At 39.3% G+C, this 15,978-nt stretch overlaps 1 protein-coding gene across 2 annotated transcripts in view; it reads left to right on the plus strand.

The window, feature by feature from the left end:
* Positions 1-1,091: 1,091 nt before the first annotated feature.
* The window catches only part of NT5C3A (5'-nucleotidase, cytosolic IIIA), a 40,597-nt gene continuing 25,710 nt past the window's right edge, over positions 1,092-15,978 (plus strand). The window contains exon 1 of one of the 2 annotated variants that reach the window (XM_055590441.1): positions 1,092-1,450. In XM_055590441.1, coding sequence (XP_055446416.1) covers positions 1,313-1,450 — 138 coding nt within the window. In that variant the 5' untranslated portion in view covers positions 1,092-1,312. The remainder of the gene's footprint in view (positions 1,451-15,978) is intronic. The other variant, XM_055590443.1, reaches the window with a different exon arrangement.

A 15,978-nucleotide genomic window follows, 5' to 3' on the forward strand; every position in this document is an offset into this window, starting at 1 on the left:
TGATTCCTAGAATGTCGACGTTCACTCTTGCCATCTCCTGTTTGACCACTTCCAATTTGCCTTGATTCATGGACCTGACATTCCAGGTTCCTATGCAATATTGCTCTTTAGAGCATTGGACCTTGCTTCTATCACCAGTCACATCCACAGCTGGGTATTGTTTTGGCTTTGGCTCCATCCCTTCATTCTTTCTGGAGTTATTTCGCCACTGATCTCCAGTAGCATATTGGGCACCTACTGACCTGAATAGTATTACATTTGATGTATTCCCACATTTTCTTATCAGTTCATCTTTTGATGGACATTTCGGTTCCTTCCACATCTTGGCTATTGTGAATAGTGCTGCAATGAACATGGAAGGGCTAAAATTTCTGTGAGTGTCTACTTTCGATTCTTTTGGATATATACCCTGACATAGGATTGCTGGATCATATGGTAATTCTATTTTTAATTTCTTGAGGAACTTCCACACTTTTCCCACAGTGGCTGCACAAATTTACATTTCCACCAACAGTGCACAAGAGTTCCAATTCTTCACATCCTCACCAACATTTTTAATTTTCTGGTCTTTTTGACAGTGGTTGTCCTAACTTGGGTGAAGTGATATCTCACTGTGGTTTTGATTTTCATTTTCCTGATGATTAATGATATTGATAAGCTTCATAAACTTCTTTACCAATTGTCTATTCAAGTCTTTTGCCTATTTTTTAATGGGTTTTGTTGTTGTTGACATTTTTAACATAAACTGGAATATTAACCCCTTGTCAATTAAACAGTTTGCAAGTATTTTCTCATATTCTGCAGAGTGCTTTTTACTCCCTTGTTACCTTTGCTGCACCCTGCAGCTTGTCATAGCACTTTACAGCCAAGCTACTGCGCAAGTCAGATAGCAACGCCCCAGATGCCTTCTGGGAGTTGTAGTCCTGAGTATCAGAGGCGGGTGGAAGGCCGAGGATTATTTTTGAGTGTGGTTGGCATCAGATTTCTAGTGGGCGGGGCTGGAATGAACCACTGCCTGGTCCTCATTAGCAGAGGGAGAGATTTCGATCAGTTCCCCTTTTCTGTCCTTGAGCAGTTCCTCGGACCCGGGTTCTGAGAAGACCCTCTTCCCCACCTTGGCTTCCGGTGCAGGCGAGTTCCTCCTGCTCCCTCCAGCTTCCCGCCCGTGGGCCCTCGTGGGTTGGGCCTCCCTGGGGGCGGGGCTCGTGCAGGAGGGGCGGGGCGTCCAGGCTTGTCCACCGGCCGGCGTTTCTGAGGCCGGTGGCTCTCCAGCGACCTCTTCTCGAGCCGCGAGGCAAAAGAGGCCAGGTCCATGGATCGAGCGGCGGTGGCGAGGGTGGGCGCGGTAGCCAGCGCCAGCGTGTGCGCCCTGGTGGCGGGGGTGGTGCTGGCCCAGTACATATTCACCTTGAAGAGAAAGACAGGCCGGAAGACCAAGATCATCGAAATGGTGAGTGTGGGGGCTCGTCGTGCCGGGGCGCGTGAGGGGTCGGGGTGGTCCGTCCGGCCTCGCCTTCCCGCGCCGACCGCTGCTGGAATGCTGGGGGCCCACTGGGGACCCGTTCATCCCGCCTGGGGCGACCCCGCGGGCCCGATGACCTGGTCTGGACCCTTGACGGCAGCGCTCGGCTTCCCGTGGGCTTAGTTATGTCTCTATTGAAACAAAAAGGCAGCAAATAGGTAATTCGGAAAAAAACTACCTCCCGCAGCAACACCCGCTTTTTCAAGAAATGGAACTTCCTGGGGATGTTTCGCCCTCCTCCTGGCATCCCGGGTCAAACCGTTGCAACAATCCAATTCTGACGGTGGTTTTTGCATCGTGGCCAGGATGAGCTCGGTTATGACAAGATGTAACTTGTCAGTGGTTAAAGAAATGACAGTTAATCCAGTTGGAGCTCAGAATAGTTTATTTTGTATTTGAAATGTTACTCCTTCCTGTCTCAAACTGCTGGGAAGTATCTTTGTGTTCATTCCCCCCCCCCCCCCCCCCCCACCAAACCTCTTACATAACGTTTTAGAAATTTATTTCCAATTTTATTGTAAGACAGTATTTGAAGAATTCCATTTGAGGTGCATTATAGGCAATATTTGCTCCAAAGTTGGGGATGTTTTGTGTTGTAGTTAGAGCCCACTCATCAAGACAATTTTTCTCAGTGAGTTGCATTCTTTGGTACTTACTGGAGTGAATAATCCTGTGTATACTCCCAATAATATACTACACAGTGAACGTCTAGGATCTAGTATTGTCAGGTCAGTTGACAGTTTACCACTGTACTAAATAATGTAATTTTAGGTTCATGTCTGAGAATACTTAGCTTCAACTTTATGTTCTAATTGAGCACAGAAACTATTTGTCCCAATCTTTGCTCTTGGCTTTGGGCTGAATACAAAAATATTCTTTCATAAATAAAAGTTTAAAAAATGTTAATTCCCCACATGTTTCTTATGCTAGGATTAAATTAGTCTTAGATTATTATTGCAGTCTTTTCTCCATTTCTGTACTCATAAGAGCAAATGTTGTTAATCTCAAAATTTTCATTTTGTTTATGTTGCTATCCTGCATAGAAAACATTGGTGGCTTCCTTTTGTTCCAGACCAAAAATGTATAATATATGTGTGGGGAAAAAAAACCCACATTACCATACCTTCTTGTATGTACTTGGACTGTGCATTGGTCTATCACTTCTCTTCTAAACCAAGTAGAGATAAAAAAAAGTCAATGCTTTCACAAAATCCACAATGAAGCCATAATCTTTAAATATACGTAATATGTAATATTAATTCAGGCATAAGGACAAGTAGTATTGTGGCTGCAGCATAATATACAGATGTGTATTTGGAAGGAAGAGATAGGGAATGTGGACAAGGAGACAAAATTGTAAAGGAATGTTGTAAAGCCATTCCAAACAGTTTGCCCTTTATTTTTTAGGCAGTGGGGAGCCATGAAAGGTAGTTGGACAGGATAATTGCATGTTCAAAAATTTATTTTATAAAGATCACTTAGGAGAAGTTGAAAGGGGAGTGCCTGGAAAGAAGGAAATAATTTAGGAGGATGTTGGCAGTATTCCTTGTGAAAGATGATTAGAGCCTAGACTAGAAAATGAGAACTCAGAGGATGAACATCTCAGAGATAAAATCAAAAGGACTTGGCAGTACAAACTCTGGATTCCTACAAACCTAGCGTTGAATCTAGGCTTTCTCATTTATCAAGCTATGTGATCTTGAGCCGGCTTTTTAACTTCTCTGACCCTGCTCACCTATTAATTGGAAGATCATAATACTGCCTACTTCATGGGGTAGTTATGAAGTTACATCAAATAACACAGTGGGCATAATTGCTATCATTTGGGAGCTTATCATTATTTAGGATCATTAAAGAGATTAATCACATTGTGGGGATTGCAAACTAAATGGTAATAATGGCTACATTATTAGCCAAGATCAAAAGGGGGAGAGAGAGAGCAGACAGGGACAATGTGGAGCAAATTCACTTTGTCCTGTTTAGCCAAGTAGAAATGTCCATAAATTAGTTACATTAAGTAAAGAGCTTTGAAAAGCAATTATTGCCGTATAGTGGCTCATAGTAATATACAGTATATACTTTACCTGTTGCTATTATTAGCAACAGCAACTGAAAATATAGTGCTGGAGTTGAGAAGATAGATTGGGATTAGCACCAGTACTTTCTGAAATGTCTAACTTATTGGCAGTAATAGTGAAAATGGTTATGATTTCTCATCCATAACTTTGCAGCAGGATGAAAAGAGAAACCTTGAGAATACTGACAAATAACGGGTATTCAGGGAAGAAAACAGAGATCTCAGATGTGGGAAAAGAGAACACGTTGCCAAAAACAAGGGGCAGTCAGCAGTGTCAGTCTGCACAGGTCACATGTTGAGCTCAAAGCCATGTGCGTTAGACAGCCACTAAAAGAACAACAAAGTGAAGAAAACCAGAAAGTGACTCTTAAATGCAAAAATACTCATGCCTTCAGCGTATGTTGTTTTTTGCTTAGGTTTTGAGTGGTTGGCAATGTGACCATTTTGGCAGGCAGGACAGTGAGAATGCTTAATGAAGTGAGAGGAGGAAAGGGAATAATCAATCAAGCTGAGTACTAGAGAAGACAGGAAGGCTGGGGATAGAGAACACAGGTGGACAGGTAACCTTTTAAAGAACTAAGGAACAGTCCTCTCTCTTTAAGAATGTGCAATAGTCACTCACTATCCTTGGGCGGCTGGTTCCCACTCCTTTGGATACCAAACTCCAAGGATGTTCAAGGCCCTTTTATAAAATGGTAAATAGTTTTAATTATAACCTATGAACTATCTCCCATATATTTTAAATAGTCTCTGCTGCTGCTACTGCTAAGTCGCTTCAGTCGTGTCCGACTCTGTGCGACCCCAGAGATGGCAGCCCACCAGGCTCCTCTGTCCCTGGGATTCTCCAGGCAAGAACACTGGAGTGGGTTGCCATTTCCTTCTCCAATGCATGAAAGTGAAAAGTGAAAGTGAAGTCGCTGAGTCGTGTCCGACTCTTTGCGACCCCAGGGACGGCAGCCTACCAGGCTCTTCTGTCCACGGGATTTTCCAGGCAAGAGTACTGGAGTGGGGTGCCACTGCCTGAGCCCAAGTCAAAAAAAACTTATATATGTATCTGTATAATCCCTTAGCCAGATTCAGTTTCATTGCTCAGAGTTAAGTGCGCTCTGAAAGAATTTTATTAACTTGCCTCAAACATAGTATAAAAAAGGTATACTTCTAATATCTAATACAGTGTAAATATTATGTAAACAGTTGTAAATACAATGTAAGTGGTGTGTAAATTGTTGCCAGGGAGGAGCAAATTCAAGTTTTGCTTTTTGAAAGTTTCTGGAATTTTTTTCCCACGTATTTTCAGTCCTTGGTTGATTGTATCACTGATGTGGAACATATTGAAAGGTTGTTGTTGATTCACGCGAATACACTGGGATTCTTGGCCCCCGGAGGAGAATTCAATCCAGGGCCAGAGACGAGGCTTGATCGCTCAGAGCTTTGTGTAATAAAGTTTTATTAAAGTATAAAGGAGATAGAGAAAGCTTCTGACAGGCATCAGAAGGGGGCAGAAAGAGTACCCCCCTGCTAGTCTTCAGCTGGATGTTATATAGTCACTAGCAGTCTGTTAATGAAAGAAAGGAATGTCTTAAAATTCAGAATGGCACCAAATGGTTTATCCTGGGCCATAAAATAATTAACTTGAATCCTAAAGAAGGGCAGACCACTATACAAATAGTTTTATTTACATAGATTAGGGGAACAATATCTGAGTATAACATACTGGTTTGTCAAGTAGGTTCTGGGCCAAGAGGAGGAACCGACTTGAAGACAGAGTTTGGGGTAAAGGCATAGTACATTAGCATAGCTTAAGACAAACATTTCCATAAGAAAAAGGCATTGGTTATCTCTAGGCTCAAGAATAGCTAACTTCAGGCGAAACCAGGTGTCATTATGGCAACACAGTATTTTAAGAGAAACCTCCCTTTAAATTTGTATAGAAAAGGAAAAAAATATTTCTAGTTTGTTTCCTCCTGCGGCTTAAGAGATAAAAATGTCTGACACTTGCAGGCTATTTCTTCCATTTGGAGACCCCTGGCCTTCCTGCCTGTTACCCTCTCAATATAGATATGGATGGCTGACTGTACCACTCACTGGTTTATAGGTGCTTATTTCAGCATATTTTAATTTACATTATGTCTTATTTTCAGCCTTATACCAACTGCGTCTACTTACTTCATTCTTTATTTCTGTCCAGTTGACTTAATTTCTCCTACTAAATGGCACCTCTTTCCAATTTTTATATATCAACTCTTTTCCTCTTTTCTTCATTAGCAGAGTATATTCTAGTCATACTTTTTACCAACAGATTAACACTTATTTTTCTCCAATAGGAAACTAATTCCAAAAAAGGAAATGAGATGGTTTAATGTCATTCAGGTTTTCTCATATCCTTTGTTGAATTCTCCCAAAGTAATTGGAAGGGGGGGAGGGTCAGAGGTACAAACTTACAGTTATAAATAAGCACTAGAGTTGTGATGTACAAGCCTAGCTAACACTGTGACTGTAGCTAACGCTGCAGTAGGATATATAGGAAGGTTAAGTGATTAAATCCTAAAAGATTTTATCACAAACTTTTTTTTCTTTTGCTTTCTTACTGTATAAGATGATGAATGCTGAGTAAACTGATTACGGTATTCATTTCACAATGTACATATGTCAAACCATTATGCTGTATACCTTAAATTTGTAATGATGTATGTTACTTATATCTATATAAATCTGGAGTGGGAAGATTCTCCCAAAGTAGGCATATCTAACCAATGAAATAAAATGGGAACACAAAACCAGAATAAATGTATAGTCTTAACACTATTCCCTAAAGAGCAACAGAGAAGGTGGAAATTGTTTGGACAGCAGGAATAAGGGAGATGGAACTGCCACTTGAAGCTCTCCAACCAGTTTAAACTGTCATTTCTAATTTAAACACATCTCAAGTATTTATGGCTTCCTCATGAACATCAGCAATTACTCCTTAAATAGCTGGTGCTGTTTTTGAAACCTTAGTGTGTTTCCTTCCTAGAGATAAACTTCTAACAAAATCTTCCTTCTTCTTTCTTAAGATAATATCAGATGTTTTCTGAGTGCTAGTCTGTAAGTGGAAAGCCCACTACTGAATCTAAATTTAGATATATTTAGAATATATATATATATTTAGAATATATATATAGAATATATATATATATAATTTAGATATATTTAGAAAAAGGGCAGGGAAAAACCAAGATTTAAACAACTGCTTCAGGGGGTTAATACTATCACATAGCCTTTTAAAATATTTTGATAACTCAACTTTAATTTTTATCAGTACAGAAATTTATGACTTCTTAGCACATGTTTTACATTCTTGATTTGTTCTGTGAAGCATATTCCCTGAATTCCTGTGGCATTTCCTGATGATTTCTCATAATTTAGCAATTTATGCACTCTCTTATATTGTTTACTATAATGTATGTTCGTATGTCTGGATTGGTGCATGGTTTTTTTGTCATCCTTTTTTATTAGTTGCACTTGACTAAGAGAAACAGAGACCCAAAATCGGTGGCTTTATTAAACAATACAGATTTTATTTTTCTAGTGTAACAAGAAATCCAAAAGATAGCAGTTACTGGTGTTAACTAAGGGATATAAGGTATGAAGAGGCCTTTGAAATGTCCTTGGCTTTTCTCACGATCACAAGCTGTAGTAGTCCTGGCCAACATCTCCATCTTCCAGACAGCAGAAGTGAGGGAGCAAGGAGGAGAATACTTACTCCATAAGCAAAACTTTTTCCTTACATGTGCTTGGAGGGAACAGTGTCATATGGTCACCATAACTGTAAGTAAAGCTGAGGGATTTTGTCTGTTTGAGCAACTTAACCACCTTCTGACAAAATGGATATTCTGTTAGTAAGAAAGGAGAGGGCATGTATGAAGGTAATCAGCAGTCTACCAGGCTACCCTGTAGTACCTGTTCTTTTTTCATATCACTGACCATTCAGTAAGTATTCAATATTTGATCAAATGAAAGTACATATAATATTACAGGTGGTCAGTCAGCTGATAGAAAAATAGAGCATCCCAACTATTCCAAGTACTTGGTAATAATAGCAATATAGGATATAAATTCTGAATAGCTTTGATCTTCTGTCCACCCAAAGAGTAAAGATTTATTCCTCCACACCTGAAGTAGCTAGATCTTAGTATTAATAGTTTCTGAGATATGGCCACTGCCTTCATAACATGCTAATGAGATTTAGAAGCTAACCACCCTAAATAGGTGTCACTGCTAAGTCGCTTCAGTCGTGTCTGACTCTGTGCGACCCCATAGACGACAGCCCCCCAGCCTCCCCCGTCCCTGGGATTCTCCAGGCAAGAACACTGGAGTGGGTTGCCATTTCCTTCTCCAATGCGTGAAAGTGAAAAGTGAAAGTGAAGTCGCTCAGTCGTGTCTGACCCTCAGTGACCCCATGGACTGCAGCCTACCAGGCTCCTCCGTCCATGGGATTTTCCAGGCAAGAGTACTGGAGTGGGGTGCCATTGCCTTCTCCGAAATAGGTGTCACTACTAGCTTAAAAGCTAAAGTCCTAACAGTATTTCTAGAATGAAAGAATATAAATGTTATGAGAGAGAGATCAACAGAAAGCTTTGTGGCGTTCAAAGGAATAGGAGGTGACATTGGGTAATGTTTGATAGACATGGTGATATTTGAGGGGTAGAAATCATGATGTGTCCAGTTTGAGTAAAATATATCTTCAAATAAGGAAAATACATTAAACTCTTAACTTTGTCAAAGAAAATATCCAAGGTCATCTTGAATCTCCAGATTTGCAAGTATGGAAATGTTTGTGCCAGGCATATGGTTTTTGTCTTCTCAAAGCACCTTTGTCATGTTTCCTGCGTGTTATCCTCATGTGGCAAGTTAACCACATTTTCAACTGCAGTGACAAGTTTGATATCTTATCTAGTGAGCTATTTTCATGTTAGCTAGAACAGTTCCTGAAAAAAGTTTTAGCTTTACAAACTGGGTTTTTTTGCTTATTCCTTTTGTTGTGAATTCATTTACATGACAGATGAAGCCATCCTTGGACCAGATATTAGGTTGACCAAAAACTTTGATCAGGTTTTCCATAAGGTCTTATATACTAATATTTTTAATTTATCCAATAATTTTGTTTTCTGGCTAAAAGGTATCATATCCTTAAATCCCTTTACTGTCTTCATTTAACAAGTCCCCCCCTCTTCACATGATTCTGAGGCTTACAAAAATTTGAAAACCATTGAAGTAAACAGTTCAAATTCCTGCCACCAGCATAATTACAAATTTTACAAGTCACAAAACTTCCAGGTTAATTGCTTACAAAGAGTGAAAATTGAGGCTGCCAGAATTTACTGTATGAAGAAGAGAAAGCAGAGTAATGAGAACATAGGAAAATGAGCACTTTCATTTACTCAGGAGGTGGTATACATTGGTTAAGTAAGTAATAGTGCATGATTAAATTATGGTACACATATATAATAAAATATTGTGCAGCTTTGAAAAAGCAAAAAGTAAATCTGTATGAGTTAACGTTTTAAAAAGCTCAAAAGATAGTAATTAGGGGAAAACAGCAAGGTGTGGGACAGTTGTAGTTCCAGAAAAGATATATGTGTATGTGCTTCTTGAGAAACTATACCAGAAGCTGTTGATGGTTGTTGCTGGTGACAGTCGAACTTGGGAGGGTGAGACTATGGAGGAAACCTTCAACTTTATCATCCTTTAATGTTTCATAATGTTTGAAGTAACATGAGCATGTATTTTATTAATTTTTTTAAAACTGGTTAATGAATAGCAATAACATTTTAAAAGGTGTGTGTTGGACCACATTTTAGAAACATCTCCATTATCAGGTATTTGTAAATAATTTGCTAAAGATCCCTTGAGCTTGTTTTTCTTTTAATTTTTTAATAAAATCTGGAATGTGTTTTAGTATGAATAATCTGGTAGCTGAGATACACTAAATTAGCATTGCTAGAATCAGAAGGAGAAGAGTGTGGGAGAAGAGAGAAATAATTTTCCCTCCACCTTTCTAAATTCTCCACTGGGGACCCCATAGCAACACAAACTAACAAGAGGGAAACAAACAAGCTCACTAACATGTACAATACCAAGGGAAAGTGAGTAACTCCTGGATGGCTTAGAATTATACCATCTGAAGCTAAAGGCAAAAAGAAGAGTGTAGAAGAGGTGTGGAAGAAGCGAAGTTGATAAACCTGACCTAGGTTGATACTCAGATTGAAGTGCATTCTCCATTGATAGATTTCGTGTGCTTTAATCATCTTCTCTTCCTTGTTCAAAGGGCGATGCAGATGGAGATTTCTTTTATTAAAAAATATAAATTTCCCTTGAGGTTTAGTCGCTAAGTTATGTCCGACTCTTGCAACCCCTTGGACTGTAGCCTGCCAGGCTCCTCTGTTCCTTGGGATCTCTAGGCAAGAATGCTGGATTGGGTTGCCATTTCCTTCTCCAGGGAATCTTTCCGACTCAGGAATTGAACCCAGGCCTCCTGCATTGCGGGTAGATTCTTTACCAACTGAGCTACAAGGGTAATGTCTACTCTGTTTTCTAAGCTTCTCTGTGTCTGCTGTTTCTCTGAAATAATCAGCTCAAAATAATCCTTATGCAAAAAAGGTACACCTTGGGGTGGCAAATCTGCCACCCAGGAGGAGCAGGAATTAAAATAAGCCTGGAGTAAAGAGAATGACTGTGCTCTCTAGACGGCCATGGGAGCAGCAGAAAGAGGAGGGCTGAAAGTTGACACGTTGCAGAAGTGAAATATATAGGATCTGAAAGGGAGCAGAGTTTGTAACCCCAAAATACGCCTCTGTGGTATCAGGGTTATTTTAGGCTGTTTCTCTGTTTTTTTTTTTTTTTTTTTAAAGGAAAAAGAACAGCTGATGCGAGAAAAACTCTGAGAAATAAGCAGAAGTTACCCTTTGATAAGAGCAATTTACACTTCTAAGGAAAATTTCCATTTGTAGGGTTGTCTCCCTTTCTGTACCAGGAAGAGGGCAATGACTGAGTCTGTTGAAACTCTTGGGCTTCCCAGGTGGCTCAGTAATTTAAAAAAAAAATCCACCTGTTGATGTAGGAGAGGCAAGAGATGCGGGTTCGTTCCCTGGAAGATCCCTGGAGGAGGAAATGGCAACCCACTCCTGTATTCTTGCCTGAAAACTCCATGGACAAAGGAGCCTGGCAGGCTGCAGCCCGTGAAGTTGAAAAGAGTTGGACACAACTGAGCACATAAACACATAAAAACTCTTAAAAATCTCAACTCCACATAACCATACCCTTGTTTATTGAGCTTTGCCTGAAAACCTGGCTTTCCCTTCCCCCGCATCTTTTGTCTTTAGCTAAAGATGGTATGTAGGTGATGCGCTGTGCTTAGTCACTCAGTCGTGTCCGACTCTTTGTGACCCCATGGACTGTAGCCCCCCAGGCTCCTCTGTCCATGGGGATTCACCAGGCAAGAATACTGGAGTGGGTTGCCATGCCCTCATCTAGGGTATCTTCCCAACCCAGGGATCAAACCCAGATCTCCTGCATTGCAGGTGGAGTCTTTGCCATCTGAGCCACTGATGGCTTGGGTCATTGTGGAAGTTAACTCAGTTTTCCTGGGTATCTCTGATGTATACAGGAAGTATACTGTATATGTTACTAAACTTGTTTTTCTCCTGCTAATCTGTCTTTCATTACAGTGGAGTCTCAGCCAGTAACCTAGAAGAGTAGAGGGAAAATTGATTTCCCTCCCCGACAGATTTTATAATTTTGCAAAGTGTTTTGGATTATCCTAAATTTTTCATAGCAGTTTAAATGTTCCCTATAATTTATTTAAAACATTTCCATGTATTCCTCTTTTACTTGTTTTAAAAATAATTATTGAATTAAGCATACAGAGAATCTGAAATCCTACTTCAATCTTTATTCTCCTTTTATAGGTTGTAATTTATGTCTTCACATAATAACTTATTTGAAATCTAATGTCGTGAACCTTACCTGATAGATCAGTGCAATTGCTCACATGGACTGCAGTACACCAGGCCTCCCTGTCCATCACCAGCTCCTGGAGTTTACCCAAACTCATGTCCATTGCATCGGTGATGCCGTCCAACCATCTCATCCTTTGTCGTCCCCTTCTCCCGCCTTCAATCTTTCCCAGCATCAGGTTCTTTTCAAATGAGCCAGTTCTTCGCATCAGGTGGCCAAAGTATTGGTGTTTCAGCTTCAACATCAGTCCTTCCAGTGAACACTCAGGACTGATCTCCTTTAGGATGGACTGGTTGGATCTCCTTGCAGTCCAAGGGACTCTCAGGGGTCTTCTCCAACACTACAGTTCAAAAGCATCAATTCTTTGGCGCTCAGCTTTCTTTACAGTCCAACTCTCACATCCATACATGACTACTGGAAAAACCATAGCCTTGACTAGACGGACCTTTGTTGGCAAAGTAATGTCTCTGCTTTTTAATATGCTGTCTAGATGTTCCCCCCTTAAAAAAAAACAGCGATCAGGAAACTCATGCAATTCTGCTTTTCTGCCAGCAGGTGGCAGACTTCCCCTCTCATGGCACAGTGCTTCATTTCTAAATTCCCTTTCTTGTTAATGCACTTTTATGTTTACTCTTTGTTGCTTTAACCTGAAATGAAGCAGAAGGTACCACCCCACAATGTGCCATTTTGGTGTATGAAATATTTGGCGTTGAACGCAGTCAAGACGCAGCCGACTCAAGAAAAGCTTTTTACCTCCTCCCAGTGGAAACAGTGTTAGACTTTATTTTTGGGGGCTCCAAAATCACTGCAGATGGTGACTGCAGCCATGAAATTAAAAGACGCTTACTCCTTGGAAGGAAAGTTATGACCAACCTAAATAGCATATTCAAAAGCAGAGACATTACTTTGCCAACAAAGGTTCGTCTAGTCAAGGCTATGGTTTTTCCTGTGGTCATGTATGGATGTGAGAGAGGGACTGTGAAGAAGGCTGAGCACTGAAGAATTGATGCTTTTGAACTGTGGTGTTGGAGAAGACTCTTGAGAGTCCCTTGGACTGCAAGGAGATCCAACCAGTCCATTCTGAAGGAGATCAGCCCTGGGATTTCTTTGGAGGGAATGATACTGAAGCTGAAACTCCAGTACTTTGGCCACCTCATGCGAAGAGTTGACTCATTGGAAAAGACTCTGATGCTGGGAGGGATTGGGGGCAGGAGGAGAAGGGGACGACAGAGGATGAGATGGCTGGATGGCATCACTGACTCGATGGACGTGAGTCTGGGTGAACTCCGGGAGTTGGTGATGGACAGGGAGGCCTGGCGGGCTGCGATTCATGGGGTCGCGAAGAGTCGGACACGACTGAACGACTGAACTGAACTGAAACTACCTGCCTAAAAATTTAGAAAGGGGTCCTCTACCATTAGAGAGCTAAAGAGCAGTTTTCATCTGGGACATTTCCCTACATAGAGGGACAAATGTTTGCTTACCAAACGTTTGATCTTCCCCTCTTCCTGGGAATTGCCTTCCTCCCCTTTGAAGCCCCAGACCCCTGCCTCTTTCTCCTTAGCTCAGCATTGTATAATATATAAGCCTCGATCAATTGCCTGGCTATCTTTGTGGAGGCTCTTGTAGCTACGAAATTAATTTTTTCTGTTAATCTTTCTTTCTAGTACGGGGGATCTCGCAGGAACCTAGAAGGGTAGAGAGAAAATTATTTTTCCTCTCCTAAAAACTATTAAGCTTTGAAATGTAAGCCAAGTAAGACAGTATTTTGCTATTACAGATGTAAATACCATTTGTCTCCTTTTTTCCGATATGTGTTCTTCGTTTTCAAGGTGCTAATTGGTTACAGAGTTGTTTAGCAGTTGATAGGAGAGTTGCTCAATGTGTTTGGCAAGTTCCTGCTTGTAATTAGGTGGAAGTAGATGATCACAGGTTTAACATGATGTGGGTTCCTGCAAGATCCTTCCTGCCTCTGTTGTATCTCCTTTGAAGACTTGTCATGGTACAGCCTTCTCATTTACCTTACCTCGGATGTCCTACTCGGAGTCTGGGTTCAAAGTAACACCATCAACAAAAATAATAATAGTTGTGTTATTATACAGTCTTCCCCCATGAACAGTTAGTCAGTTCATCTCAATTTCTTCAGTCACACTTTGAGCATTCAGAGGGAATGAGACAGGTGATTAATTTTAATATAGGGAGATAGGAAAAACTTGAGAACCTAGCCTAGCTTTATAGCATAGTGAAATGTTACAAGGAAGAAACCCACCGAAGTTCCCTAAGATAAAAAGGGACTACACCAGCATTAGAACTAGGAATGAGAGACTGAGCTGCATTTGGCTTAGTTTGGCACTGTCTTATGATCTTGTATGTCCAGATTATGCCAAACTATTTTTGCCACATGCTAGTTATTCAGTAAATGTTAATTCTTCTATCTTCTTCCTTCTGTAAATAAAGCTATTCTTTTCCCATCTTGATTTTAGACATGATGTTTTCATGTAGTATGTTCATACTAAGTAATGCATTTAAAAATTATCTCTAATTTTATTTGATAACAGTATTTTATTTGAGACCTCAGATTTGGAGATTAAAAACTGAATGGTTTTATTATATCATACATCTTTCTCAGAGTTAAAAATATTAAAAAGAATGAGAGATACACAGCATTATGCCAAATTTTGAGCAACATTTTTTAATCTGCATTCCTGCTGTCATCTTTGTAGATGGTTCAGCTGGCCTGGGAAGCACATGTGGAGGATTGGCACACACCATCACGTCATTTTCAGTTAATTTCACTATAATTGTACAAGAAGCATGAGTTACTATAAAGGATAAAGCTACATGCGTTTGACTCACTTTTGAGTCCCCTCTAGTATACTTACAGCACGCACAGGTCTTGATCATTATAGATTTAATTAACTCATGGGGTCTACACCATGTGTGGATTTCCAGTCATTTGATTCAGCTTTAGGGGAGTTTTGATGATTGACTCATGAATACCTGAATTACGATTAAGCTTTTTATAGGAATTTCTCCATTTTTAAATTATTTGCCTATTTTATACTTAATCTCCCATTGATTCTTCCTCATTTTATTTCTGAGATAGTATATGCTGATACAAAATTAGTATATCTAGATGAGGGGAAAAAAAAGTAATCTGCAATTTTCACCAACCAAAAAAACCCATATTTTAGTAAATGTACTCCTTTCTCTTTCTATGCATATAACTGTTAAGTATCATTTTTCCCATGGGGTCATACTATATAACATTGTTTTTTAAAAGATGATTCACTTGTTAATTTATGTCTTAATAACAAACTTACCCTTATTTTAATAACTATATTATGTTACTTCAGTATTATATATGAATATCATCAATTATTTAGCAAGTTCTTCATTGTTGAGCATTTAGCTTGTTTCTTGTTTTCTGTTATGATAAATAATGGATCAGTGAACATTCTTGTAGCATCTATGCATGTCCATGACTGTTTAAATGGAATTCCTGGAGCAAAGCCTTTTGAGTATGCTGCCAGGTTACCCTCTGGAAAGGTGGTACCAATTTATATTTTCACCAACAGTATATCCAAGTACCTAGCTCCATGTTTTCCTGGAAGTAGGTATCTTTTTTTTCCTCATCTTTGCCAAATGATAGCTTTTTAAAAAAAATGTTTCTATTACTTTTGAAATTAAACTTTTAAAATACTTGGCCATTTATTTTCTTCTTTGCTGAATCATCAGTTCTTTGTCTTGAGTTGCAAGAATTTTTATAAAATGCTTTTGGCCACGAGAGTATGTTAGAAATACATTTTTCCAGTTCTTTTTTTTCTTTTAATTTCACTTCCATTTTTGAGTAGCTAAATATGACCCTCCTTTTCATACCTTTGTACTAATTCTTTATAGAATGTTTTTCTGACCTCAATTTGCACATAACTCCTCATTTACACATTATGACTTCATTTTATAGCCAGGGTAGGAAAATATAGCATATTGTTTAGTTTGTATAGCTTACTCACTAATTTATCCTCCCACTCATGGAATGAGGAAGGCTACTGAAGAAAAAATAGTAAAACATTATGATTTTGTCCCAATAGATAATTTTCATTTCACTTCATAAATATGACTTAACATATACTGCCCATTGCTTCTAAAGAGGTGTATAGTAACATTATATACACTTTCACTTTCATTTTGGAACATATAAGTTTTAAAAAATAATCTTTATTTTCTTCTAAGTATATTATTCATTACAGAAAATTTAGAAAATACCAAGAGTATGAAGAAGAAAATATAGTCATTTGTGACCCTGTCATTTCTCTTTGATAACTATTAATTGATTTTTGGAATATATTTGATTCAGTCACATTAGATGGTTATTATATTAAAT

Source organism: Bubalus kerabau, chromosome 8 (genome assembly GCF_029407905.1).
Source record: "Bubalus kerabau isolate K-KA32 ecotype Philippines breed swamp buffalo chromosome 8, PCC_UOA_SB_1v2, whole genome shotgun sequence".
Classification (NCBI taxonomy): domain Eukaryota; kingdom Metazoa; phylum Chordata; class Mammalia; order Artiodactyla; family Bovidae; genus Bubalus; species Bubalus kerabau.